This window comes from Gobio gobio (genome assembly GCF_949357685.1).
Source record: "Gobio gobio genome assembly, chromosome: 4".
Taxonomy (NCBI): Eukaryota; Metazoa; Chordata; class Actinopteri; order Cypriniformes; family Gobionidae; genus Gobio; species Gobio gobio.
This window is the reverse complement of record NC_137100.1, coordinates 15,878,271-15,904,756: the sequence shown is the minus strand read 5'-3', so window position 1 is coordinate 15,904,756 and position 26,486 is coordinate 15,878,271. Positions and strand designations below refer to the sequence as shown.

At 37.7% G+C, this 26,486-nt stretch overlaps 1 protein-coding gene across 5 annotated transcripts in view; it reads right to left on the bottom strand.

Moving 5' to 3' along the window:
• Positions 1 to 26,486, bottom strand: part of acaca (acetyl-CoA carboxylase alpha) — a 94,185-nt gene that overhangs the window by 26,312 nt on the left and 41,387 nt on the right. Inside the window, exons 16-38 of one of the 5 annotated variants that reach the window (XM_079814514.1) lie at positions 26,231 to 26,458; positions 25,234 to 25,384; positions 24,247 to 24,381; positions 23,972 to 24,118; positions 23,649 to 23,837; positions 23,468 to 23,568; positions 22,835 to 22,923; positions 22,187 to 22,311; positions 18,798 to 19,025; positions 18,425 to 18,514; positions 18,211 to 18,329; positions 14,305 to 14,328; positions 13,555 to 13,656; positions 11,138 to 11,281; positions 9,122 to 9,224; positions 8,892 to 8,999; positions 8,755 to 8,811; positions 8,521 to 8,565; positions 7,538 to 7,579; positions 6,184 to 6,399; positions 3,860 to 4,015; positions 3,554 to 3,778; positions 2,771 to 2,818 (exon numbers count right to left, since the gene is read on the bottom strand). In XM_079814514.1, the coding sequence (XP_079670640.1) occupies positions 2,771 to 2,818; positions 3,554 to 3,778; positions 3,860 to 4,015; positions 6,184 to 6,399; positions 7,538 to 7,579; positions 8,521 to 8,565; positions 8,755 to 8,811; positions 8,892 to 8,999; positions 9,122 to 9,224; positions 11,138 to 11,281; positions 13,555 to 13,656; positions 14,305 to 14,328; positions 18,211 to 18,329; positions 18,425 to 18,514; positions 18,798 to 19,025; positions 22,187 to 22,311; positions 22,835 to 22,923; positions 23,468 to 23,568; positions 23,649 to 23,837; positions 23,972 to 24,118; positions 24,247 to 24,381; positions 25,234 to 25,384; positions 26,231 to 26,458 (2,872 nt within the window). The remainder of the gene's footprint in view (positions 1 to 2,770; positions 2,819 to 3,553; positions 3,779 to 3,859; positions 4,016 to 6,183; positions 6,400 to 7,537; positions 7,580 to 8,520; positions 8,566 to 8,754; positions 8,812 to 8,891; positions 9,000 to 9,121; positions 9,225 to 11,137; positions 11,282 to 13,554; positions 13,657 to 14,304; positions 14,329 to 18,210; positions 18,330 to 18,424; positions 18,515 to 18,797; positions 19,026 to 22,186; positions 22,312 to 22,834; positions 22,924 to 23,467; positions 23,569 to 23,648; positions 23,838 to 23,971; positions 24,119 to 24,246; positions 24,382 to 25,233; positions 25,385 to 26,230; positions 26,459 to 26,486) is intronic. The other 4 variants (XM_079814515.1, XM_079814517.1, XM_079814516.1 and 1 more) reach the window with 4 other exon arrangements.

Genomic DNA, 26,486 nt, shown 5'->3' with positions numbered 1-26,486 from the left:
TTCAACATTAAAGGCACAATATGTAAGATTTTTGCATTAAAATACCCAAAAACCACTAAAACAATGTTATATATTTTGTTGACTTGTGTACTTACATTATCCCAAATGTTTCCAACAATGTTTAAATCCAGAGAAATCCGCTATTTTAACCAGTGTAACGGCCCGTGTCATTGCGTCGCTTGTCAATGACGTCATATCCGCACTACCCTTGATTTCCGTGGAAACCATGGAAAAACCAAATATGCTTTAAAATATTATGCCTTTTATTAGACAGGTGAGCAACTGTTTGGACACTTTTATCGACAGAAAACGAATCACTGTTATATAGTTCAACATGTTTAGTCTTATTGTTTGAATCTCTTGTTTTCTTGCCACGAGTAACATGTTTGTACCATGCCTCAGAGACAACACTATTTTGTCAAGTGGCTAACCCAGCAAAATCAGAAAGAGCTTTATTTGTAGTAACAGTAATACATCATCGTCTCTATCATACAATATACTTTACGGAACACTCCACTTTTTTTGGGACTTTAGCTTATTCACTGTATCCCCCAGAGTTAGATAATTCCATACATACCATTCTCATCTCCGTGCATCCCATAACTCTGTCTGACGCACCCACCGTTAGCCTAGCTTAGCACAAAGACTGGAGGTATATGGCTCCAGCTAGCCTACTGCTCAATAAGTGACAAAATAACACCAACATTTTCCTATTTATATGTTGTGATGTGTAGAGTCACAGTGTGTACAAATAACAAGGTTATATGAGACAGCCATATTATAAACGTATACACACTGGGGACTATATGCTCAGAAGGTGCAGCACTGCTCTATTTCTGCAGAGTGCGGAGTGATTTGCTCACAGGACCGGAGAAGCCCCGCTGTTACGTCTGTCAACAAAACCAACGTGACTAGGAAGATAGTAGCGAACGTGACTGTTGCATGGCTGACTTTGATACAAAGTAAAAATCCTCTGACAATTCCTCAAACCAAAATCCAGAACCATATCGTTTTGAGCCAGAATACACAGACAAGGAGTTACAAACTTTGGAAGCTGATAGACAAGACGCCGAATTACCTCTGGCACCGCTCATTTGCTACTGTGACAGTCAGAGCACGTTCGTGACAACACAATACTAACATTACAGGGGATATGGTGCACGAGAATAACTACAATACAGTAGTGACCACCCTGTTCATGTAATAGTGTCACTAACGTTACATTATGTATAGCTAATGACACTGTTACAGTAGGCTAGTCATCTAAAAACATAAAGGAAGTACTTACCGCAGCTGCTTGCTCTGGATATGGATCCAAACACACCTGTAGCCATCATCAAGTAGCCTACCATCGGGTTTGCTCAGAACATTTAACCGAGGACGACTATTTTGAAAAAAATGGAATTTGCCACACAGATCATGAAACGTGGGCTGAAGGATACGGCCATCACATCGGTAGTGACTACAGACAAGACAAAGCGGACCACCTGTGGCTGCGGTAAGTGTTCCGTTATGTTTTTAGATGACTAGCCTCCTGTAACAGTGCCATTAGCTAGATCTAATGTAACGTTAGTGACACTATTACATGAATAGGGTGGTCACTACTGTATTGCAGTTGTTCCCGTGCTCCATATCCCCTGTAATGTTAGTCAGAACGCGTTCGTGACAACACAATACTATCACAGTAACAAATGAGCGGTGCCAGAGGTAATTCGGCGTCTTGTCTATCAGCTTCCAAAGTTTGTAACTCCTTGTCTGTGTATTCTGGCTCAAAACGATATGGTTCTGGATTTTGGTTTGATACAAAGTAAAAATCCTCTGACAATTCCTCAAAGTCAGCCATGCAACAGTCGCGTTCGCTACTATCTTCCTAGTCACGTTGGTTTTGTTGACAGACGTAACAGCGGGGCTTCTCCGGTCCTGTGAGCAAATCACTCCGCACTCTGCAGAAATAGAGCAGTGCTGCACCTTCTGAGAATATAGTCCCCAGTGTGTATACGTTTATAATATGGCTGTGTCTCATGTAACCTTGTTATTTGTACACACTGTGACTATACACATCACAACATGTAAATAGGAAAATGTTGGTGTTATTTTGTCACTTATACCTCCAGTCTTTGTGCTAAGCTAGGCTAACGGTGGGTGCGTCAGACAGAGTTATGGGATGCACGGAGATGAGAATGGTATGTATGGACTTATCTAACTCTGGGGGATACAGTGAATAAGCTAAAGTCCCAAAAAAGTGGAGTGTTCCTTTAAAATTAATTGCATCCCGTTTAGCAACCAGTCATCCATCTTTCATTAATAATGTGGTATTCTATTATTGATCTAGCTTACTGCAGTGTGCATACCAGCCACTGAGCAAACGTATAGAGTAACGTTATAACAACGTTCAATACACTCAAACATATTTAGTATTAATGTTTTTCCCCAAGTACAACAGCGCTGCGTTACCCCATAATTTCATTTTTTCAGATGTATGATTAGTAATTCAGCACTTGCGGTGGTTTTATTAGAATGAAATAGAATAATGTGAATTTAAGTTATCAAATGTAACTGCAAAAAAAGTTCAAGTTAAGGAAAGAGAGGAGCTCAGACGTTAAACGTAACTTTAACCGTAAAATAAACAACAAAACGACAGGACAGGCACTCATGGCAAACTGCGGCATATAGGCAATAGTAAAACAGCAGCGTAAAAATGTCCCAGGCTCTCAGCCTCACCCGCTTCATACCACAATAACGTTAGTAAAACTTTAATACATTAGCTCACCCATGAAAATGATTTCTGCCTGAGTCCCATCGGATTGCTTTCAATCAGCTGTGGAGGTAAAGACGACAACTCCCATGATTCCACACTTATTCACGGCGTCATCAAGCTACGCCTTTGTTATCGTTTTAAAAAAGCGATCACTAGCGGTGAAACTTACATACTGTGCCTTTAATAATAATTAGAAATGTTTCTTGACCAAAATTAACATAGATTGATTTATAGACAGGAGTACTGGCTGCAGAAAATTCAGTTTCGCTATCAAAGTAGTAAATTATACAATATTCAAATTGTAAATTGCAATAATACTTTCACAATATTACTGATTTTACTGCATTATTGATCAAATAAATGCAAGAGGGTTTTAATAAAATCTTACAAAATCCAAACTTTTGAATGGAAGTGTAATTTTCATAATTTATAAATATGAAACATTTTGATCTATTCTTAAATGCTTGAAATTAGCTTCGCAGACAAATGCATTTAAATTGTGTCCACGTATGAATAATGAACTGTGTCGAATCTGAAGAAGGTAAAACATATCAAACATTTTTCAACATCCACTACAAAATTCCCATTTGTATTATTTCATTATTATTCTAAAATACAGCCAAAATAAAGAATGATTATGTGTGTCCAAACGTTTGACTGATAGTGTATTTATCATCGACAGAAAATTAAAAATGACTAACAAACAATGAAGGATGACAAAGGCATATTACTGAAGTTCAGTTTGAGATGTCTGCATGTATGTGTTTGTGTTAATGAGAGACACGTGAGCCCCACCTGTCGGTCTTTGTGCCCCACCTGTCCTGTACGGGAGTCTGTGACCTCCTTGTACAGGCTGATGTCCAGGTAGTAGCCACTCTCGTTGGTCAGGAAGAGGCGGATGGGGATCTGCTTGCCAGTGGGCGTCAGTCGGATGTTGATCTTGAGCTCGGCTTGGAGCACGCGGAGTTTCCACAGACGACTGCCATAGCGCATGACCATGGAGCGTACGGATTCTTCAATCTGATGAGAACACAAAGGCTCAAAACGCATACTAAGTATGTACATTGCTAAAAATAAAATTCCATTGAAATGTATTAAAACCTTAGAAGGGTCCATGATGACGGTTGGGACAAAGTTGAGGAAGATGTGGTTGCAGTCTGTGCGCACTGTGGTGTTGTTGAAGGCCACCTCCAGCTCATCCATTGCCTCCAGCAGCAAACGTTCTGCCTCGTTGTGCAGGTACTCAAACGACGCCTCCTGCACAGCAGAGAACCACACACGGGGGGGGTTTCACACTTCAAAAATGTAACACTGGGTCATTCTAAACCCCAGGTAAACAAAATCCTGGTTTATCCTGCTTCATGTTTCACATTGCTCAAAATTTACTTTTTAACAACTAATCCTTGGTATTCAAATGCTGGCGTTTCACACCTTTGGATTCCTAAACCCTGGGTTAACATTTTTATTTGCATATTTTGCCATGTCAGGCCCTGTTTACACCTGGTATTAAAGGATTAGTTCACCCCAAAATGAAATTTCTTCCATTAATGACTCACCACAATGTTGTTCCACACCCGTAAGACCTCCGTTCATCCTCGGAACACAGTTTAAGATATTTTAGATTTAGTCCGAGGGCTTTCAGTCCTTTGAATGTAAGTGCATGCACACTTTGCTGTCCACGTCCAGAAAGGTAATGAAAACATCATCAAAGTAGACCATATGTGACATAATTTGGTTAGTTAAGACTCTTTTGAAGCGTCAACAATACATTTTGGTCCAAAAATAACAAAAACTAAGACTTTATTAAGCATTGTCTTTTCTTTTGGTTTTGTTTGAATCCGCGTTTACGACGCCACAGTGACGCTGCTGACGTAAGACGCTGTGACATGTTATCTGGTGCGACAGAGCTTTTTTTGTAGTCTGAGGGAGACGCACGCTGTAAACAAAACAACCATCGCAAAAAAAAAATATATATATATTTTTTTTTGCGATGGTTGTTTTGTTTACAGCGTGCGTCTCCCTCAGACTACAAACGAAGCTCTGTCGCACTTTTATTGTCGACGCTTCAAAAGAGTCTAACTAACCAAATGATGTCACATATGGACTACTTTGATGATGTTTTCATTACCTTTCTGGACATGGACAGCAAAGTGTGCATACACTTACATTCAAAGGACTGAAAGCCCTCGGACTAAATCTAAAATATCTTAAACTGTGTTCCGAGGATGAACGGAGGTCTTACGGGTGTGGAACAACATTGGGGTGAGTCATTAATGGAAGAAATTTCATTTTTGGGTGAACTAACCCTTTAAGATGCGCTTTGGTTGACTGGATCACAAGTAGACAGGAAGCCACATTCCCGTTTACACCTTGTCTCTTTTGTCCACTTTCAACCACTTCTGTCCTCATTTCTATGAGGGGAGGGTCTATGGGCGGGTAAATGTATGGGTTTTTTCAGCTCTTTTAAATGTAATGGACAAAATAAGTTTGCACAATTTACGTAAGAATGCGCCTGGAGACAACTGAAAAACATACAGAAAGCATCAGCTTTCGTCCACGCTGAACACAGTGATTGTGTGTTAGATATCAGGAATGGTGTGAGAACACGGTGCTTGGCTTGGTTCAAACCAAACTTGGTTCTTAGCCTGCATAAACTTTACACATTAAGTCATTAGGAGGATAGAAGGCAGTCATTAGGAGGATAGAAGGCAGTCATTTTTGTGCCTGTTTGAACACATTCAATCACATGAGCGTTTACACTACGAAAGCAATCCAGTCAAATGCTTTTCCGACTACCTCTGGAAGTGGTCAAGCTCAATGTTTTAGCCCCGTTTACACCTGTATTTAGTGTCGTCCACTTGTGATCCAATCGACCAAAACGCATCTTAATACCAGGTGTAAACAGTGCTTTAGAGTCATTGATTGGATGACTGCAGCATGCAACCGGTTTACATAAAAGTTCTAGCACGGCGCATCCTCATATTATAAATTGCCGACTGTACTATCTGTACTTTTCCGACAATAAAAGGTAAGAATGAAATGGACTCTTCTTTACTTAAATTGTCACGTTTTCTGTCACCATTTGACATTTTTCTGAAACACAGCCTACTGTTTATACAATGTGTGTTTCTGTGACAGTCCAAAGCACGCGAATATGAGGCACACGATTGGCTAAGCATCTAACCATAACATTATAACACTGCTTTGTTTCACAATGTACACGTTTGGCACTGGAATGCAGGGTTAACACAGCAAAAGTGATGCTAACCCTGCCCAACAAGTGTGATTTACAAGTGTGAACCGTTCTTTTACCTGAGGTTAAAAGCAGGGTTCAGAACGATGAAAACCCAGGTTTGAGGTTCACAGTGTGAAAGGGCAAAGCATCACACGCCTAACCAGATTTATAATCACAGTGATGCACCTACCTTGGTGACCAAGTCCGAGTGGCGGATGATGGCCCGTACAAAGAAGCGGTAATCCGTGACCTCGGTGCCCTGCTCCACGCGGGCAGCTCCCAAGTACAGGTGCATCTTATGGTTGGCACAGGGGATGGCCGTCAGTGCAAAGTTACGCATGCGGTTAAGCTCCAGCTGGAAAGCCAATGCAGGTTCCAAGTGCCTGTAGATACGGTCCTCCTCAAACTGAAAAAGGGATTGAAAAAATTGGCCAAAAAACGATTAAAATTAACTTAATTTTATAAATATTATGTATTAAAAAACGTATAAAAAGCACAAAAACGGTTTCCAAATATACAGAAGCACTTTTTCTGTTGTTTTACTGAGATCAAATTGTAATCTTGAAAAAAATGAGACATTAATAAAAAACACTGGGTTTCATTCACTAACCATTATTTAAACCCATTTGTGTGTGAAATCCGTACGCAAATACTTTCATGAAAAAAAATAATTATTTCATACAAAAATTGTGTTTGCTGAGAGTGACGAAAGGCTGTAAAGGAAAGGTTATGTGGAAAGATGGAGTTGGTTTGGCTGTGTTTTATGAACTCTCACTCATTTAGAATACCTCAATTCAAACGAAATTCAGAAATTTTTATCATTAAAATATTTTTGAGAGACGTTTTGTGCATATAAATACGTATATTCTATGATTAGTGAATGAGACCTATTAACCTTCACAATTCAAAATGTAGCTGCTAGTATAGTAAAAATGAAATGCAAAAACATTGTTCTAAACGAATCCGATGAAAAACAAAAATGTTATATGTACAAATGCGAAGGGTGATGCCAAAAAAAAAAAAAACATTGGTTACACTTCACATTTGCACATAAATCTGCATTCAAGACCACATGAACGCTAAAAATTGAGATTTAATAAAATAGAAAATATGAATGGAATGAAATTGCTCGTTTTAAAATTAGAGAAAGTGAGTCTACAGGAGCAGAAAGTGCCCGTGAGCTATAATAGCAAGCTAGATTTAGTAAATGTAGGTAATCACAGCTGCTAATGGATGTCATCCCTCTCAAATGAGACAAATAATTAAAAAGTTCATTAATGTAATGAGCTTTGCTGGAACCATTTTAGCAAACTATCAGGGCTGAAGGAAGCCAGAGAAACGCCATTGATCATGATGGAGTTACTTGCACAGCAAAGACAAGAAACGGAGGAATATAACAGCTTTTTCTTTTCCACCTCCTCATTTTCCCTTTGTATTTTCCCACCGAAACATAAAGCTGCTGATGAATTTAATGAACGCTTGCATTTAAAAAGAGTTACAGTCTTTTGTGCCTGTCATTGATAGTCTTGTGTAAAACAACTCACCTTGTCTCGAGCTCGGAAGGTGAAAAATTTGGGAAATTCTCTCTGTGAAATAAAGACAATTAGCATTAACAGTGAAATAACACTAGATTCTTAACATTCTTAACAAGTGTATTCACTATAGGCTATTTACAGCACAAAAACAGGTACAATTTGCACATTTCAAAGACTTAACAGTGTAAGCAACTTAATTAAGAGACCATTTATAATGGCTCTGTTCCAAACCCTAGGAGTCAAAATGTTAATTAAAAAAATAAAAATAATTATTTCTAATAATATTGTTTATAGCATTTAATTTAAAAAAGTTAATGGACATAAATCAAACAATACTGACTTACAAAGCCACTTTGATTCAATGATTTAAATAATGTCTTCATCACCATATCCAATCCATGTCCATTTAGGGGCTCAAACATTCATATACGAGATGATTTGTGATTCATTTGATTTATCAATCAGCATCATGCAATTAATTCATCATCAATAAAATCAAATGATGCATCAATAAAATCAAATGTCTTTTTTTTTTTTTTTTACTCAAGTGTATTGGGTCATTATCTTAGCAACATGCTAACATCCAAAACAGTAATCAAGACAAAGAAATGTTGATCAAAAATACTGTAATTCACATTCAATATTGAGAAATACTGATAGTCTAGTAAAAAGTGAACTGTGTGCACCACATATTTTACTTTTAGTAGGGCTATATGAGTTTTGAATCATTAGCTTAGCAACACGCTAATGTCTCTAATAGAATCAACTGTACGCTAAACCAAAGACTCTCAGGCGCTTTAGATAAGTAATGCTATTGGTGTGACCTGCATATGTGAAAGTTGTAGTTGCATTTCAGTTCAGTCACTTGTGAGGTTCCATTTTGGCTAAGATGTCGCCTAAGTAGATAGCTGCCTATTTAGAAAGTAAACGGCGAAGCAGCTCAAAAGGTTGTGGAACAGAGCCAATGTCTCAAACATTCCACAACTACTTACATGGAACCTCTGGTCCACCTCACAGTTGACTTGCTTCCTGAAATCCTGTTAATAATGGCATCAAGAGCACAGGGAAAAAGACACACACACATGCAGTGGGTGTACCAGACTTGAGATCAGTTACTATGATTTACAGTTATTCAAATTAACATTTAACTGATTACAGATTTAGTTCAAATTTGATTGAGGAGTGAGAGAGTGGAAACATGCTCAAATGTCATTTTAAAAGCATACCTTCTGAGCAACCAGGAAGGTAAGTCTTCGGATGCCGTGTTCAAATAGCAAAGATTTCTGTGGTAGAATATGAAAATTAATTCACTGAGAGTATTTTAATTGAAGACAATCAACCTATACAGAACAGAACGCTTTACCTTAGAGTGGGTAAACTCACGGAACATGGCCGCCAGCCCATCATCATCAATGTCGCTGTCCGTCTTTATAGCCACGTTAAGTATATGAATTGGCTCATCTTGAATGCTCTACAATAAAATAAACAAAACTAGGTATAGAAAATGTTTGATAGCGATCTTCATTTCAACAATCTTTTAATCGTTGGTTTTGTTATTATTTTTTTGACAGGTTCAGAGGGTGAAAAGTTCACCTTGTTGTCCTCCTCTCCATAAAGCACAGGGTTGCCCCCCTCAGGAAAGGTTGGCGTAGAAGGAGGCGAGTCAGAGAAACAGCTCAACACATCCTTAATGTTCCTATCATAAGAGTCACATTAGACGCTCAAGCACCAAATTTAGGTACATTTTGAGAAAACCGCTTTATAAAAGACAACATGAAACGGATATTCATAATATGTAAAGTGTGGTGTCTGTCAGGAGTTAGCAGCAACAAAGCACAAAAGAAAGAAGTAGCGAACTTATGCTGCCTTCACATGCTATTGAAAATGTCCAATTTCCCACTTCTGAAGTTGTGAATACGAGCTTGTCGCATTCAAGTGCTTTGCTGTCGGAAAGAACAGGAATCGTGGAGGACACCAAAGGGATTTTCATACTTGAAATAGTTAACCCTGGGTCATTCTAAACCACGGGTAAATAGAATCCTGGGTTATCTTTATTCACGCTTCATACTATACCCGGGGTTAACGGTTAATCCTGGGTATTCATAAACTGCCATTTCACACTGCACATTCCTAAACCCCGGGTTAAAGTCCTTATTTGCATATTTGCTGTGTCACTGTTACTGACTGGACAAACAAAGCACGTGACCTGTTTAAAATTAAGGCTCTAGTGTAGAGAGTGCCTCATATTACACATTGCTGACTGTAATATTAAGGTTTTTTCTGAGTGAACTATTCAAACTATAAAAGGTAAGAATGAAATGGCCTCTTCTTTGCTCCAATTGTCGCATTTTCCATCGTGGTTTTCCTATCATACGCAGAAACGACATTTATATACATCGTGCTGTGTTTCCGTGACTGCCCAAAAGGCATTAATATAAGGCACGCGATTGGTTGTCGGGTGCTAAGCATCTAGTTGTAACATTCTAACACTGCATAGTTTTACACTGTACAAATTTGGCACTGCAATGCGGAGTTAACACTGCAAAAGCAGGGTTTCATAACCCCGGGTAAAAACGGTGCTAACCACGCATCTAAATTACAAGTGTGAAACGCTCCTTTACCCGGGGCTAGAAGCGGTGTTTAGAATGATGATAAGCACAGTGTGAAAAGCCCTCAGGTTTATTCTTGCTTAATTATTGGGAAAATCTTATTAAAACCAAAATGATATTTAGCGTCCCATTTACTGACAACCATATAAACATTCACCACGCTATCCGCTTGCTGACGAATCTAGAATTTCAGTCAAATGCAAGCTATTTTCACTAAAAATGTAAGGTGTATTGTGTGTTTTAGTCATATTTGTAAATATGCACTACTTTAAAGTCAAGACAAGACGATGTAGCTGTTAAATAATAAAGAATTCAAGTCACAGCAGCAATCGTTCTACCCTTCCACCATGTTTAAAGTTTCTGGGCCGCCCATCTCGGGAACTTGGGTATCAAAATTATTGCAGAGCCTCTCAGGAGTAAATACGACTTGAGAGGCCGTTCATGTCCAATTTTTAACTAGGAAACTCGTGTTTACGATCATTCCGATAGCACGTGAAGGCAGCATCTATTCATCTTGTTTACTCTTCACTTGCGTTCTCACACACATCATGTCATTACACAACACTTCAAAGTAGTACACAACACTTCACTAGTCACAATATAATTCTACGTATGAACACAACAATGTTGCAGATTTAAATGTATTTCTGAGTGACAACAGTCTGGGGGTCTTGATTTGATGGGTTTGCATTAGGATATAAAAAAAAAAATTATATATATAATATATATATTTATATTTTCAGGTCTACTTTTCACCCTTCATCTTTACTTTCTAAATGAAAGTGTCCAATAATAGGGGGGTAACAAAAATAAAGGGAGTTGTATTTAGCTTGTCATCTCAGTGTCAGCATGAGTGGGTCCCACTCTTAAAATAATTTAGTTCTTGTTTATTTATGGGTTCAACTTGTATACATTATGATGAATCGTGCAGATTAAGATCAGGGGCATTTAATAAGCAAATGAAAAGGGTCATATTTAATAGCCTTTACTAAACACTAACCTTGTGAACTCCTGGAAGGAGCGGAAGGAAACCATGGCGCCCATACGCTGACAGGGTGGAGTGAAGGAGGTGTCCAGGAGCACATCACTAACACTGGCCACATGGACCATGCCATAGTGGTTCAGGTTAGAGGAGAAAGACATTCTGAGAGCACAACACACACGCACAAACAAAAAGACCTGCCATTAACCCAGCTGCATAGACATAACCTCTGAAAAATGTGATAGATCACCCCAGGAGAAAGACCAGATCATCACCATCACACATCAGTATTGATCCGAGGTGTGAATAGGAACAACATCGCCTCCTCACAAGCTGATTGTGTAAGAGCTGAACATTATAAAAGGGGCCAGTTGTCAGGAGGCAATTAGACCAGATGTTAAAGGGAAAAATAAGTATGACTGAAACTTCACTGAATGGGTGAATTCATGCATTCATTTATTTATTTATTTATTTGAATTTATGGTGGTGGTACAGGTTAGTTAAGAATATTCCAGGTTAAATACATGGCATGCTGTTAATTACCATAATTTTGGGTCATTCCTCCATTTGTAAAAACATAAGAAAAAATGGTTTATTGTCACGCATTTACAATAGAAGTCTATAGGGTATGTTGACCAAGCACAGCTTTTCAAACTCTGGTCTGCGAAAAATGTAGGGTTGTGAAATGTAACATTTATACTATAAGATACAAATGAAATATGTTTAATATGACTATTTTTAATACTCATTACATTTGATATTATTATTTCATTTCATTTCAGGTTTCATTCTAAAATCTGAAATTGTGCGATTAATTGTGATTATTTTTATTGACAGAACTACTTTTTAACTATAGAGCCTCACATGACATACAGGGAAAAATAGACAGTGTGTTAAAATGAGGGAACAAATTAAGTCGTGGCCATTACGATGTCCAGAAATCTATTTCAATTGTACATTGAGTTAAATGCATCAACGAGCGTTTCATTCTTACATTTACTATAATAAAATATATTGTTAGTCCTGAGATTCTTTATGTTAGAAAGACAGAGTCTCCACAACAGCATTAAGCGGTAGTTTGACACACTTGTCTGTGTAGCAGGCGCAATGATATTACGCATCGCCTGAAAATAGGTTAACTTCCGTCAACATAACCAACATGACATCCTGCTTGCACAGGTAGCGGGCTAGCTGGGGACTATTTTCAGGCGCTGCGTAATGTCATTGTGCCTGCTGCACCCATGGTACGGCACAAAGTTCCTTGATTATTACGCAGGAATGAGAGTATAGTTCCTAGCCATATCGGCCTAGAAAATGGCAATTTTTCATTTTCCGTCGGTCCTAGTACACAATGTCACTACAGAAGAGTCCAGTTTTAAATAGGAAAAATATCAAAACTCTTTGTTCATTTTTTGAGCAAGATGCTAACGGTCTAATCAGATTCAATGATCTATGCTAAGCTATGCTGAAAGTGCTACCGCCAGACCCGGAGATCGGTTGAATGGATTCGAAAACGGTAAAACTCAACTGTTTAACTCTAGGGGAGTTGGAAAATGAGGCTATTTAAAAAAAATTGTGGTGTGTTCCTACAAGACAAATTAACGTCAAATGGATATGTTTAATTTGCATTAGGTAAATCCGTGGAGCAAGATGGAGGGACAAAAAGTGGTGGGACAATATCAACCATGGCAAAAAGTGGTGGGGACATGTCCCATCCATCCATATTTAACAGATACACTGTTAACTTAATAAAATGTAATATTTTAGCAGTTTGCTTTAGCACAATAATAGAAAATATAATTAAAATCACAGATGATGTAATTAGTTTTTATACTGTACTTGAAAATATACAGATTCCCATATATTTTTAAGCAAGAGGATCATAACTGAAATAACTGGGGGTTCATGGCATCAAAAAACCCTGGACCAGAGGTTTTAAAAGCAGAAATGTAAAATGTTTTTTACATAAATTATTCAGCAAAAACTTTTAATATCCAATCCAGTAAAGGATGTAAAGTTGCCCACATTGTTTAAAAGTTACTTTGTGGTGCTGTACACTTTGCCCAGACTTCCATTGCAAGTGCATTATTATAAATGCATTTTTCCAGTTTTTACAAACTGAGGGAACTGACGACATGCCGTAGCCGTAACTGATTTTAAGTTGTATTTAGCCCAGAATATTCCTTTAATAAGACCCATAATTATAAGCTAAATCAGCACATCTACCATAAATTCTGTCATAATTTAATAAACTTCAGTGTGAAACTCTTCTGTTCAATGTTAGTATGGACAGCAATCCCTGCCTTAAGACTAATTAAAAAGATTCACACCCAGGATTCATTTAAAAAAAAAAAAAAAAAAAAAAAAAATTCCAGATTACTTTTGCCCGATTAAACCCTCTCTGTGATTAAACACTGTAGTCTTTCCTGCACTACCTGGCCTCACTCTCAGCAGAGTCACTAGATGCCCCTGTGGCGGCACTAGCGTTAGCGGTGTTATCTGGTACTTTGTAGTCCTGCAGTGGGACAGACAGTTTCCTGGGAGGACAACGATGACAGTCACATTTTGATACATGTAGGCACACATAAACAGATAGAACAAGAACGTACCAAAAAAAAAAATATTTCACAACACACACGGCAGATTTAATAGCCACTACTATGTAGTTCATTCAAACCAAGTATGAGGTCTAAACAATTTCATTTCCCTTTACATATCACGGGAGTATCCTTATTTGCATGCGCTCACACAAACAACTTTAAAAGGTAATTTCAGACAAGACACACACACACACACATCTGTGTTGAAAGTAGTGCAATAAGCCATGCAAATTAGTAAGTCCCAATGGAGGGCTGTTTTCATTAAAACACAAACTTATACACATAACTGCAATTGGTTGATTGAAAACATTGAGAGACAGACACTTTCATCATTAGATCGATCAGTAGGATGTGGATGTTTTTCATTTCAGGTTACTTTATGCCTTAAAATATGAATTTGTATACATACTTTTATATGTGATAAAAGTTGGTTGTTTTATGTTCGGAATAGCATACTTATTTAGTAATACTTCATAGTACACAATGTATACTACATTTAAAACGTATGTGTTTGACCATACTGCTTTTCTACTCTATTTTCCAAGTCTACACTTTGGTTTAGGGAAGAAAGAATGTGTACTATACCTGTTTAGAGTGGGGATGTTCCCTCTGCAATCAAACAACATTGATTACTGATTGGTTAGTGTCAGGCATCAATCAGAGGGGTCAGTCAGAGATCAGAAGTGTGTGGCCTTTTCACATAACTGACAGTTTCTGCTTTCGCTGTTAACTTGGACTCACAGACTGCTGCCAATGAGAAGTGGCTCAAAGACATTGTGCATTTGCACATTCAGGTCACATCTCTTTTTTAAATCTGCGCAATTTCCACTTTTTTCAATACTGTACTGTTTAAATAAACTGTATTACATGCTACTATTAATACACACAATATATATATAAAAAAATTTATATATATAATCAAATGGGAATGACAACTGAGAATAATGTGAATTACTAACAAGGTCAGAAGTAATTTGTTACGTAATAAGAATTAGAGATGGGATTAATTAAATAACACAATGTAAAAAAATATTTTTAATGCAAAAATTGGGGACAGGACCTCTCCAAAAAAAGTTAAGTACAATTTCTTTAAAAAAAAAAACTTTATGCAGGTTTTATGAATATAAATGTATAAATGTAAGACCTTTTTAAGACCAATTAAAGAAAATGGAAGGAATAAATGGAAGGGAACATAACACGTCAATATGTTCTCTAAATGTAAATTTCTAAGCACACGTATTTGTGACACTTCAAAGTTTGAAAATACAATTTCCAACAGATTTAATTAATTAGTTTAAAGTTTGAGATAAGAAATCTTGAACTAAGAGATCTTAAATGATTTGATGATTAAATTAAGAACAAATATCTTCCAATGGGTTTATAAAATCAACTCATTTCAAATGCAAGTAATTTTCAAACCCAATGACAGATATTTGTTCTTGTTTTAAGCATAAACTATATAAAAAAAACTTGATTTAAGGATGTTTTGAATTTGTACTGGGAAAAAAAAAAATGTTTTGCAGTGCATGCAATTTTATCTAACAATTAAATGTACGGCCCTATGAATTTATTTATTTGTTTCATAGTTTATTCTGTTTAAATTTTCTGGACTCCACTTTAATGGTTTAATTGAATTTTACCGACTTTCATTCATCTTTGAAACACAAATGAAGATATTTTTAATGAAATCGAAAAGATTTCTGTCCCTCCATTGACAGTCTAAGCAACTAATACTTTGACACTTCATAAAGAGATCGTAAAACTAATTCATACGAATCAAGTGGTTTACACCAAATTTTCTGAAGAGACTTGATCACTTTATATAATGAACTAAAGTCTTATGGGTTTGCAATTGGAATGACATTAGGAAATTATGAAAGAATTTTCATTTTTGGGTGATCTATCCCTTCAAGTGTACTAACCTACTTCTGATTTATTCATCCAGAATTGACAAATTCTGTGACAATCTGCATTATACAGTAAATTCCATTTTTATGAATGGATTCTGCAATTCCACCCAAGTTTTCTGCAACACAGACATCATAAGGCCCTAATTGAATGCCATGATATTGAATTTAAGACTTTCTGATCCAATTTAAGACATTTTTAAGGCCTTAAATTGAAGAAGGTCAAATTAAGACTTTAAGACCCACGGAAACCCTGTTAAAGAAATTAATACTTTTATTCAGCAAGGGATGCACCGAGAGTTCAGCTACCGAACATTTTCAGCCAGCTATTTTTGTTATCGGGCCGAAATGGTTTTGGAGGGCCGAAATCAGTGAGCAAAACACATTTTGACTTGTTCACAGTCTATTTCGCGCACACAAAGCGGATGAGCTACAACAGTCAAACATGTCCGTGGACACTAGCTCTGGAATGACAATATTAATTTCTCAATTTTTCTCTGTAATGATATGGTTTCTCAAATCTAACATCTTTTATAGTCTGTGCTGTTTTATGTTGATGCGCAGTGTGAACAAAAAGCTTTGTTACTTTTAATATGAAACAAAGTTTAAACATTAAAATTCTGTCAAAATTCAAACATCCTCATCATCTAGTGTCATCAACTGTTTTATTGATAACACTACATTTAAAAAAAAAAAGGAGAGAATATTTAAACTTAATTTCAGTTATTTTATATACATTGAATTTGTTCTTTTTTTTACACAAAATATTACAGAATTGTAACAATCAGCCGTTTTTCATTATTTGGCCATAACACCAAAATAAATATTAGCTTACTGGACAGAATTTTAATATCATTGAATCCCTATGTGAAATATAAATTTTGTTTGTTTTTTTCTTTTTTTCTTTTGATTTTAGGGGTTTAAAATTGAGATTACATTTGTGAGATTCATCCAAGCCACACACTTCACATAACTGCCCCTCCCTCACATGCAATAATTCAGCTCTTAAAACTCTGCAGTAAATGCAGCTAAAATCTCCTTCATGTACTTTAACACAGTATAATGCATAAGCCATTTGACACAAATCACAGGCAAAGCAGCATAGCAATGACTGCTAGGGAAAAAAAAATAGGACTAAAATGCACAAACTGAATAAGCAAGAAAAACCAAAAAGTAGGGATGCACCGAATCCAGGATTCGGCCGAATATTTGGCTTTTTGACGGGGTTCGGTTTCTGCCGAACCTTAGAATTTTCTTTTCCACCGAGCCGAACCCTAGGCTACGCGCGCTCCGCTGGTCGGACGTAATGACGCCGCCGTTGATTATGGGAACGTGTTTACTAGGTGGACCATTCAAATGCAGGCTGTGAGAAAGTGAAAATGGAACTTGTGAACAGAAAACGTGTTGTTTGGCAGTACTTTCAGTCAAAAGAAGGCGATTCAAGTCGAGCTACATGTTCAATTTGCAATGCCAAATTGTCTCATGGTGGCAAAGACCCTATAATAGCCGCTGTTAAAGTATTTGCGTATGAAACATCCAAAAGAATACCAGTTGTGCAAGAGAGAATCTACAGACAGCAGCCAAAATGCAGACTTTGTCGCCCTTTCTGTCGAAATGGTCCCAAACAGCAGACTTATTCTTTCCCATTGCTTAATTTTGCAAAATATATCTGGTTAGACATGTGGTTGCACGTGTCGACACACTCCGTGAGTGAACAAATACAGTATATTTTTCTTTAACCATGCAGCAAGCAAACAAACAAACAAAAAAAGCGTAAATAAAACCTTTAAACTGTTTAACTGATAGTATTAATCAATACTATCGGTCAATATGAGCATCCCTACACTGCTGTGGACATGGTTTACTTAATTAATGTGTTTACTGTGACAATGGACTGAGATGGGAGTAGGATTCCGTATTTGGTTTCGGCAGAATCTTAACCAGTGGATTCGGTATTCGGCCAAACCCCAAAAATCTGGATTTGGTGCATCCCTACAAAAAAGCATAACATGCATCTGAGGAGGCTACACCGAATTAGTTCACAAGCATAAATCAGCAGAGAATGAAAAAGGAAGTGCAAGAAGAGCGAGCTGCTAGACAGCCAATCAGCACAACCGCTGAGCATGTCCTATTGGTCGCACTCTTTGGTTTGCAATAGATCGGGGTCACCTGAAACACACGGATGTGGCCAGCACAGATGAGAGACACCTTAAAAGACGAACTTTTGCTGGCCCTGTGATTCAGACCCTGTGTCACTAAATAATGCTTTTCTACTCCTACTTCGTACAAACCTCCTGCTCACGGAAGACAGTAAATCAGTGGCATAGATTGTGCACAGGTAGAGCATTTTAAGGGTGAAAGGGAAGTGGGTTGTGGTACAGTGGAGGAGAATCTGTGTTTTAACCAACCAGTAGTTTTCATTTACGCAGAAATGCTTACGAATTTAGAATTCATTCACACTTTTGCCCCACTTGCCCCTTTATTTCAATGTGTTTTCGGCATACTCCTCCACAGTCCAAGCGAGGGGGTAGGAAAGGGTGAAGGGGAGGGGGTTGGGGGTTGGCTGCGGTACATATTGAGGTACCTGTTTGGGTGGGATGTGGGCAGCATGAACTGGAACTCTACGATGCAAGTGTTGTCCTTCAGCTGACGGTGCTGGACGCTGTTGAGTTCATAAGCAATGTAAGCTCTACGAACATACACCTAAGGAAAGAGAGCGGGAACCATGTTTGACATCTTATAAAGACAAATAAATAGTCAGTTTCTTGGAAAAATAAGAGTAAAAATGACAGTCTTACCTCTAGAGCAGCCATCCGTACCACCTGATTACTGTGGTAAAAGAAATTTGGCAGTACGTCGAAGATGGACGTCTCTGACAGGATCAGTTTCTAGAGAAAATCAAGAAAGGTATCAATAATTTGACAATACACAATGTTCTGAAGCAAAATATTACAACTTAAAAGGTAAAGTGTGTAATTTCTGTGCCAGTAGAAGAATCAAATGAAACTGCAAATATACACTACCATTCAAAACATTAAGATCGGTAAGAATTTTTTGTTATCTAATGAAGTCTCTTCTGCTCACCAAGACTGCATTTTGACAATCATAAGTGGTTCAGCAGATAGCACTTCAGATCTGTCAAGTCAATCACAGACATTCAGCATGTCCTACCTGCAGGTTCTCAATGCAGAACTGATGTCCATACATGTCAATGGCGGACAGGAAGATGGATTCCACCTGATTGTGTCGCAGCTCGTATGAGGGAAGATGAGAAGCGATGAGAACCTGCCGTGCCCGCAGTGCCACCTTGGCATTAGTGGTCTTGCTGAGCTGTGTGAGTTCTGTGAGGATGGCCATGAGCTCGTCCGTCAGAGTGGGGTCTCGTCCACACAGCTGATCCTACAGGGAGAAGTTGGGGACAACATTTTCATCATGAGTGGACTGGAGTCACAGATAAAATATAAATGTTTTTATTATATACAGCCCGGCAAAAAAGTCACTGTTTGGATTTAGATGCTTATGCTTAAAGGGATACTTCACTGCTGGAACGATGAATGTGTATTTAAATTGTGTCATTTATGTAGTAGAAATGTGAAATTATTTTAGAAGTTGGTGCCTTCCAGACTGAGAAAAGCCAGAAAATTTATTTTTGGCTCATGTCGCTGCCCTACCTACCTGCCTACCAATTACATCACTTGCCCACCGCGGCACCGCCCCCACCATCGTTTTATTTTTTATAGTAATAAAATAATTTAGTTCTGAATGTGTCTGACTAATACAGCATGAGCCGAACGAGAGTCGCAGCACAAACGCAGCAGGAGTCAGATCTCATTCATCACGAGAGCAAACAGCTGACAGACAAGATGATCACGGAAGATTTGGTTTCAAACCGAAATGCGCCTATTTAAGTGAGTTTGTCACTGTACTATTTTGTTGTTGTGTTTTTCATTAAGTATAATAGGCTAAGGAACCCACAATTCAAGCAACCCACCCCTGAATGGGTACAAATTCTAAATATTCATTCATGGCCGCATTGTCATTCATCCACGACGGCAGTCATTCACGGTGCATGTCCAGTCTGACGCGTTTTCAGTTCATGCCTGTGGAAGCTTAACTTTCATAGGAATTCATTGAAAATACTTGCGTTGCTCCGCACCGCTCCGTTATGAATGCCTGAGCGGTTGTGCTCATTTTACAGTCTGTGAGTGAGATCCCACCCCCTATGGGCACGTTGAAAACATGCAGAATTAGCTCCTACTACTGGCTGTAGTCTCTAGCCTCTGGCCAAAAAAGCCTCCGATAAGGGCTGTGCAATCAAGCGCAATCACAAAACAATCGCGATTTGAGTACACTGTGATTTCTAAACCGTATAAGGCTGCGATTTTTTTATTTATATTTTAATTCAGAATACTACAACGTTCTTTTGCGCATGTTTAAGACGTTACCCAATCAGAGCTCACTCAGCGGCAGCGCACCGCAGTTCTCTCACCATGCACTCTGAGCTTTTATAAGCGCTAAGTTCCTGTACGAACTGAAAAGGCCGATTATCAGCGCAACATGGCTGAAGCCCGGTTTATTAGTGGCGCGCGAATCAACGTAGCATACTCTGCGCGCGTTCACCAGCGTGCTCCAAAAGGGTGATGGGATTTGCGCAAGCCGTTCCGATCATAACATTTTTTTTTTTGTTTTATAAAAAAAAATTTAATAAAAAAAGTAAAGTTAGTTTGACTTAAGCAACGGTAAGTAAGCAATGGTCTCATGCAGACAGCATGCAGTGCAGGTTTCTTTACGGAAAGAAGTGAGAGGTTTTACAACCTTTACAGCGATGGCTTAGGGGAAATTAGTCTATGAATTGAAGTAGGAATTAATTCTATTAATGCATCTCTGAAGGGAAATGAGTGACTGCCTTGAGAAAAGAGTTGATGTCATTTTCTTTTCTTCTTCCCTCCGTGTACAGTGTTTTATTAGCTCAGCACTGCTTTGTTTTCGGAGGTTACCGGGGAAACGGCTCGATTTCTCTTGTTCTATAAGCGCCACCTACTGACAGAGGGTGGATTTACTTTTACTTTTGTTTGTGAAACTCAGACCTCATTCTCATTTGCTGTTGTAATTTTTTTGCCAGCTAATACTAATAAGCTAATGTTCAAACCATAGACTGTACCAAAACTACACCAGTGAATAATAAGCTTTTATACTGCCACTAATGCCAAATAAAATTTTTGAAAATTATCTGGAAATATTTACTTCACATTCAGTTTTTTTTACCACCCACTTACATGATGAATAATTAATTTAAGATTTCTCACGTTTCACAATGAATATAATTCCAAAGCAACATATTTAAATTATATTCAGAACTGTAATGCGGTCAAATAATCTGAAAAATAATCCCTCAACCAATTTTAGAAGGCATTGTATTTATTTGTTTTTAATGTAACAAATGTTACTTGTGAACAACAACATAAACACACATTTACTACGCCACGACCACAGATATTTGGTCCAGCAGAACAATGGAGCTATATATAAGTTTAACGGTTTTGAAGTTTATTGATTGTTATGACTGGAATTTAGGTTAGTTAACCTTAATTGATTTTATGTTGTCTGTTTTAAAGTTTATTACAGTTGTGTTCATCAAGCTATTAATACTGTTGTTAATGTTATTTCATTGTGAAATGTTATGTTATGCACTTCTTGTGCACTGGCATGTTTGAAAAAGCAAAAACAATTGCCAAAATCGCAATTGCAATATTCATAAATAAAAAAAAACTTCTCAATATGATTATTCTGTCCATATAGCCCTACCTCCGATGACGCTAAAGGGCGATTTTTGCGTCATCTGAGGTTTTTTTACAGACCTAAAATACAAAATACAGAAATCTCTCGTCTCAGGGGGACATGAGGGAGGGAAGCACAGTCATTAGAATATACTACCGGGTGTCTACTGAAACAAAGTTTAATGCTAATCGGTGAAGTAACCCTTTAAGAATCTATGATTGGATCATTATTGCAGTGATTATTATGTTTCTAGCATGTTATATATTTGGCAACAGTACTTCTAACTGATCTTAATTAATGGAGAGTGTAGCTTTTCATTTCTTAAACAACCATGTAGGAAGACACATCATGGACATATGCACCTCTTGAAGGAAATAAAATCACAACATGTATTTCCATCAGGAGGTGCATCAGTTTTTGTTCAAGGTCTTATATTGACAGTGCACAATTCGAGCCTGATGAATCTTGACATTGTCATCCTGGAATATGGCCATGATGTGTCTTCCTACATGATTTTGTAAGCAATTAAAAGCTAAACACTAAAAGCTAGAAGAATGCTGCCAAACATATAACATGCTAGAAACATAATGATCACTACAATAATGATCCAATTATACAGTAGACTCTTAAGCATTTGCCTATTTAAATCCAAACAGTGACTTTTTTTGGCCAGGCAGTGTATCTCAGCCGTTATTACATCTCACAATACAAAAGTTGGCCTTCTGAATGATTAACATCAAAAGTAAACTCTCTGTGTTTGAAAATTGTGTCTGTGTACTCACAATCAACATGGTAACCAGAGAGTTCTTCTTTGTGACTTTTGCATGAGAGAAAATGTAGTTGAGCACATTGGCCATGTCCCCTTTGTTTTCCTCTCGTAGTGCAAATACACACTTGTCATAGTGACCTGACAGTAATACACACAAAATACACAAATTAATAGTAAATTAATTAATACAATTAATTATTAATTAAACAGTAAACATAATGGAAAGAATAGAAAAAGCTAATATTAAATAGTAAACATTTTAAAATACATGTGGAATCTTTTGTTTCTATTTTCTATGGCTATTTATTAAAATACTTGAATATTTTAATTTAAATGATTTCATACACAAGAACAGATCATAATGTTACAGTGCCATCCAGTGGTCACATGATATAATAAGGCAACATTCAGTGATAGCATTTAGGGCCATATAGGCCTGGTTTCACAGACAGGGCTTAGATTAAGTTTAGTTAAATTAGGATATTTAAGTAGCTTTTATAAACATGCCTTAGAAACACATTACTGGTGAGCATCTCAGACAAAACAATGGCACAGACATATTTTGAATTATGTCAGTGGAAGTTGCTTTCAGTTAAGCATATTAGTCTGGGACTAGATTTAAGTCTTGTCTGTGAAACCAGGCAATAATGTGCAGTCTTACCATGCTGAAACTGAACTTCCACTCTTAAATACTGCCTGAGGAGGTCCATCACCACTGCCTTCATATGACCTCTGATGCCACTGCGGTACCTGGGTACACAACAGACATGAAGGCCAGTTAACCCGTGTTTGTGATTGTGTTTAATGCTGCCTTCACGTGCTATCGGAATTATCATTTACATTTACTGTACGAATAAAAACAATATTATATAACACAACTAATTACATTACCACAGTGATTAACTGTACATGCGCATGCCTTACAAAGCATACATCTGTGTTTAGATTTCTGAAGAATCCTTTTGACATTTGTAATACAAATGTTGAGGTGTCTCGTCCGTCAGCTGATCTGATATTCGCTACTGTAATGAAGATCAATGTAACTTTTAATAAGCAGGGGAAATTCCAGACTTTAAACAAATATCAATTTAAATGTTTAGGACAATTGCGGAATGTACAGGGAGACTTCAGATATAAAAACACTGACTCGTTGTGTAAAGTTTTCTTAGTAAAATGGATGATTACCAATTGGCTTCGCAGTGGCTTCACTTTTTATGATGTCATGAGCAATACAGTCATTTATATAGATCAGTGATTTAAGGACATGTGGAGGTTGTTCAAATGAAAGACTAACTTCTGAACCAGCTGTACAATGCTCTGAGTGTTCATGAAGAAGACCTCTCTCTCTGACTTCCTGTTCAATGTGGCAGCATGACTGTCCAGTATATTGGCAATCTGAGATGAAAATTTGACAACATTTATAAACAATGGTCGCAGTTTTATAGCTTCAGAATTCAAAGGACAACAAGCAGCACCTGCTGGCTGGGAAACTGGCAGAGGACAGAAGTGATGTTGCTGGCATACTGAGCCATTTCTTTCTTGATGGCCTTCTCTACGGCTGGAGGGATCCGGCCTGAAACACTCGTCATGATGTCCTGAAGCTCCAGCAGGGGCAGAGACGGGTCCCTCAGAGTCTTCATCAGAAGCTCCACCCATTCTTTCAGCTAAAACACACACATACAAACCTTAATGCCGATTGGTCACCAAACCTGGTCTGGCAAAGCGACACAAATTGCCCACTCTAGAGTTACAAAAAAAAGTGGAGAACTACTGCTATGAAGTCCATGCGTTTTCTCACCCTGCCACTGAAGAAGGGTTCTGGCAGACAGAAGCCGTTCATAATGTGCACTAGGTGATCCAGAGTGCTGTGGAAGACTCTGTGAAGCTTCTCTCCCCGAAGAGCCACAGACTGAACACTGGGTAATGTTCCTGTAAACAGCTCCGCCTGAAACAAACACACTCATTGGAAACACTAAACCACTTCAACTCTCTATAACTTCTGAAAGGGAACCAAACTAAAATGAGCTCACATACAAATATCATGCATTTACTACATGAAACACATGGATGTACCTGCTGTACTCTGCTGGGATCATCTAGCTGCAGTTTGGCGATGATACAGCCCGGCTCCAGCACTGCACCAGCTCTCTTCACATAGTGAATACAGCCAGACTCAGAGGCGTTCAGGGTCATCACCATCTTCATCACCTAATAGACATGTATATAGCATTAATAATGCAGCAAACAAATAAAAATGCATTTCACACATGCACAACAATCTTTGTTGTCTTGTGCAGTCAAACTTTAACTATTGCCATAAAGTCTGGTCTACTTATGTACTATGTACTTACTACTACGTACAAATGTAACCTGATAACTACCCACTCAGACAGGAAACGGTTGTATGACTGACATGGAAAAGGAACTCTCACAAATCACTTTTTGACAATAAAAAGTAGGTAAATGTAAACCACTATGTAAATTTTGAGAGATACAGTAGGGAGACTGAGCAGACCTGTTAATTCTAATTTACTTGCAACCTAATGTCTTAACATCACACATGTGGCTAAATACAGTAACATTCTTTGTATGCTGGGAAAGTTTATGTCCCAATGGACTTAGGCCTAGTCCACATAAACAGAGTTTTTCCCTATGTTAAAAAAATAATAATCGTGTCCACACGAAAAGGCAAAACACAATATGAAACGTTGTCAAGAGCATGCCAAACAAACAGGTGGCAACATAACCCTAACCGTAAAGCCATGTTGGCCAATCAGAAGCCTGGTAAAAAATGTTATTGCCGGTTCCGGTTCTGACGCAACAAGCCAAAATTTCACTGTCCACACGACACCACTGCAACCAGTTTCTAAAAATGTTCAACCTGGCAGGCGTTTTCAAAAAAAGTTTGGTTTCAGGGGTTTGCGTGTGGACGAACGGCCAAACCGCAAAGGAAAAGCTGCTGTTTTGAAAATATCTGTGTTCGTGTGGACAGGGCCTTAAAAACAAAATCTGTGGACCCTGTCTGTCTGGAATTCTTTGCCATTCATGTCTCGTACACACCTCTATCTCTGCATAACATTGTCCAGCAAACACGTGTCCACCGTCCTCCACAGTATACTGGATGAGTTTCCCAGCAGACAGCGATCGAAGGAGTGAAGGGTCATTCTCCTTTTCAAACACACACGTCTTGTTACCGATAATGATGCGATACCTAAGGAATAATCAAATGCTTAATGTTTTCCTACATACTTGTATTTTCTTTTTTCGTTATACAAGACAAACACATACAATGATCAAGATAATAACACAGTAACATTTATACTAATATAGTTACAATGTATGCAATTTAGCTTTGGTAAAAAAATATTTCCCAAATGTTTTGAATTTTCCTCTTGTTTAACAGAAACTATAGGAACATGAGCTTAACTAATAAACATCTGTTTTCGTGATAAACGTATAACAGTCTTTTGAATTAAACAGTAATAATATAACGGAATAATTATGGAAAAGGTCATATTTTATAAGGACTAGGAAAAGGACTTTTGTCATTAATATTTCTTGTTTAATACATTGAAAATAAATGTAAAAAAAAACTATTAATGCAATATCTGTTTTAAGAGTTGAACTGACGTTCAATGTAATGTGAAATATATTATACATTTTTTTTTGTTAGGTGTGATTAAAGAAACATGCAATTAATATTTATTTTGATTAATGGACAGCCCTAATATACAAGTACATACATACAGAATAGCAATGCATCATTGTTATTGTGGTTAAAATCAATAGTAAAAAGGGCTAAATAAATTAAATTCAACCAATCGAAAATTACAAAAACAAAAAAAAACGTCCTTTATACTGCATGGAATTATTGAAAGCATTAGATGCCATTCCCCTTTTTATTTCATATGTCTTGCGGGATATTTTTCTTTTTACTGAAGTACAAACCAACATTTAAATGTAGTTCCGCACCTTAAATGATGAATATACACATTGTTCAAGTATGAGAACCATGAACATCTCTCCTAACACTATGTTCTCAAGTTCAGAATCCTACCTGTCCACCTCCTCCTTCATGTAGGTGGTGTAGCTGCTGCCGTCATATGAAAGCAGCAGACCTCCATCGCTCAACCGATGGACGTCCACCTCCGCCGAAGAGTCATTCATAATGACTACATAAGAGTTAGGTGACTGTCTGGTCACCTTTAGAACATATTTGGTTCCCTCATAGATCAGCTCAACATCCACCGTGTTCAACAGAGTGTGCGCAGGTAAGACCTGCCCTCTACAGACACATAAGAAAAGAGAGCAAA